Here is a 3,070-nt window from a genome sequence, read left to right as displayed (position 1 = left end):
CTTTAAAGTAGTTACTCAGAGTATAACAGACAAAAAAGACCGTTACAAGGAAGAAATAGATAATAACTCAAGTCAGTGTACTATATTCCTGTGATTCTTCCTTGTTGCTCATTTTAAATTAGCATATTATAATTGATATATTTATTGAAAATGTAGAAAAATTGTTGAAATAGTAGAAAAACAAGGTCTCCATAGAGATACAATTTGGACCATAGGTGTAGTTGGTCCAGTTTTCTCTCAGTAGTTAAAAACTATAAATTTGAAAAATAATTTGCTTTTTTTTTTTTGCAGCATTTTTTTCTTCGTTGATGTTTTGTTTGTTTGTTCCTGTCCTCAAAACTCAGTTGCTGTCTACCACACAAGGTTTTTGTATTCGTACAATAACCTAAAACTCCCTGTCCCTGCTCTCTCACATGTGCACATGCACACATAGCATATCCCCTTGCTGGGTGGGTATGTACATGTGTGATGAGGGGTCTTAGGATCGTTTTACAAATTGTGATCTCATATGTAGTGTTGCCTTCTTTTCAGCCATTCAGAAGTTACTTCAGTCATGGGATGATCTCCAGCCATATTACTGAAAACAGGTGAGGCTCCTATGAAGGAAGAGTGAAAGGTAATGGAGACAGCAGGTTGACAGGGGCGGTGGATGTGGGGGCCATCCAAGTGCAGAAACTTGAGTCAGAATTATGTTTTAATGTCAGTTCTCAAAGGATAAAAAATGCATACTCTGTAAATTTGTTTCATTCTTCTGTACTTTTCTATTTGTTTTATTTTCCTCTAGTTTTATAATAAAGTGGATTTTAAACATTGTAGCCATTCATGCCTGTAATCCCAGCACTTGGAAGGCTGAGGAAGGAGTATTTCTGCAAGTTCAAGGCCAACCTGAATTGCATAGTGAAACCCTGTCTCAAAAAGACAAAAATAGAAACAAAATTATTTTAGCCTACCAAAATGTGAGGAAGGAATATTTATTCCATCCTCCGCTCAGAAAAGCAAGAGGAAACAGAATACCAAGGAGAGGCTTGTGGGAGAATAAGAAGGATCCTGGAGCTTTGGGCAGTGGCAGCATCAGAACTGATGAGGTTTATCTGAGGGACAATTATTGCTAAGAAGGATCCCCAGTAAAGGCTCAGCCTCCCAAAGAAAGTGGGAGTAGTACCAGGCATGGTGGCATATACCTGTGATGCCAGTACTTGAAGGGCTGAAGCAGGTTCAAGGCCAGCCCAGGCTACACAGTAAATTCAAGGCCAGCCTCAACTACACAGCAAAATCCTGTCTCAAATAAATAAATAAATTTCTTGTGGGGATTAATGTTTAGTCTGATACCATCCACAGGTAAGAATTACTTCTTTGATTTCCTGAAAATTTGCATAAGTGTATCATGTACTGTGTGTCATGCTGGTTATGGTATAGGGTGTGCCTATAATCCCAGCACTGAATTTGAGGCCAGTTTGGCTTACATAATGAAATGAGTTCAGGGTCAGCCTAAATTACAAAAAAGGCCCTGTCTGAAAAAGAAAAAAAAAAAAAAAAAAAAAAGGGGGGGGGGAGGACAGTAAAAATTCAAAAATTATTCCTTTTACATTCTCATCAGAATCAGCAGGAGGTACTTCTTCTGAAGGAGAAAGAAGATGACTCTTTCCCCTTTTCTTCTCACAGCACTAGTCCAACCTAATAATGAGATAAACTACCCTGGTGGAATTTAGACTCGTGTTTTCTGCCCACAGTGTTTGCTTAGTTTGCATTGATTTCCAGAAGAAAAATCAGTCACTAGTTTTTTGTTTTGTTTTTGTTTTTGTTTTGTTTTTTGTACCAGGGATGGAACTCATGGCCGTGCACTTGCCAGGCAGGCACTTAGGCCACTGAGCCATCTCACCGGCTAGTCACTTCTTTTGATTGCATGTGTGTTGGGGGGGGTGTTGAAAGAGGGTCTCACTCACTGTGATCCTCCTTCTTCAGCCTCCCAAGTGCTGGGATTACAGGTCTAGACCACTACACCTGATGGTCACATTTTTAACAATTGCCTGAAGCTTAAGTACATTTTAAAAGTAGAATGAAATGAAATGCAAAAAACTTTCTACATGTTTCATGTTAAGAGCAGTTTAGGGCCGGGGAGATGGCTCAGTAGAATAAGCTCTTCCCGGCAAGCATGAGGGCCTGAGTTCAATCCCTGGTTCTGCCAAAAAAAAAAAAAAAGTAGTTCAGAGAAAGGATAAAATAAACAATCTTTTAAAATATCTTTTCCAAATCTGTCATGGTGGCACATGCCTATAATCCCAGCTCTCAGGAGGGTTACCACAAGTTTAAGGCCAGTCTGGGCAATAGGCGTTCAAAGTGAGACTGAGTGTATTGTGAGACCCTGTCTCAAAAATCAAATAAATAAAATACATGTGTAAAAATATGCTTTCATTGAGTACTGACAACATATGATATACTAAGGAAAAGAGACTTATAGTTAAAAATAAACAGAACAAAGATAGTCTATGCTCTCATGGAATTTTAGCGTGGTTGGAGCTGTAAAACATTAATCAACAGCTTCACAGAGAGAGATATTTACAAAGAGGAGCAAGAGATAAAAGGGGAGGGGAAGAGAAGGGGGAAGTAATAGGAATTAAGATATGTTATATACATGTACCAGCTCCTCACAAGGAATGTAAACACGTACTGTACACACACAGTAATTTAAAAATGGAAAAAAAATAAATACAGGGGAAAAAATAGAAATCATTACAAAATCTGGTCATTGAAAGAGAGAAAAAAAACATGTAGTATTGTGGAAACTATGACTAAAGAGAGCCTGGCTTCCTCTCGGAGACATGCGCAGTGAGTGGAGATGAACGGGAGAAGTATGGCAGGGTCCTGAGACAAGAGAACATAAGGGATAGAGATGACCTGGGTTGGGTTGCAGTATGGGACCTGAGAGAAAATGACAGCCCACGGAGCTGAAGAAGCTGAGCAACCGTGTGCATTCTTGTTGAACACATACAAGGTTCTTTTCCTGAGACTCATTTAATGGCAGTAAATGTTTTGTGTGTTTAAAAATTAGTTTTTTAGGGCCAGCCAAATA

At 39.0% G+C, this 3,070-nt stretch overlaps 1 protein-coding gene across 1 annotated transcript in view; it reads left to right on the top strand.

Annotated features, from left to right (window-relative positions):
* The window catches only part of CUNH20orf194 (chromosome unknown C20orf194 homolog), a 152,922-nt gene that overhangs the window by 63,276 nt on the left and 86,576 nt on the right, over positions 1 to 3,070 (top strand). The window contains exon 9 of the mRNA XM_023718572.1: positions 532 to 587. Within this exon, the coding sequence (XP_023574340.1) occupies positions 532 to 587 (56 nt within the window). The remainder of the gene's footprint in view (positions 1 to 531; positions 588 to 3,070) is intronic.

The sequence above is a fragment of the Octodon degus genome, unplaced genomic scaffold (assembly GCF_000260255.1).
Source record: "Octodon degus isolate 3935 unplaced genomic scaffold, OctDeg1.0 scaffold00060, whole genome shotgun sequence".
Classification (NCBI taxonomy): Eukaryota; Metazoa; Chordata; class Mammalia; order Rodentia; family Octodontidae; genus Octodon; species Octodon degus.
Note: the sequence above shows the minus strand (reverse complement) of the source record. Positions and strands in the feature narration are given on the sequence as shown.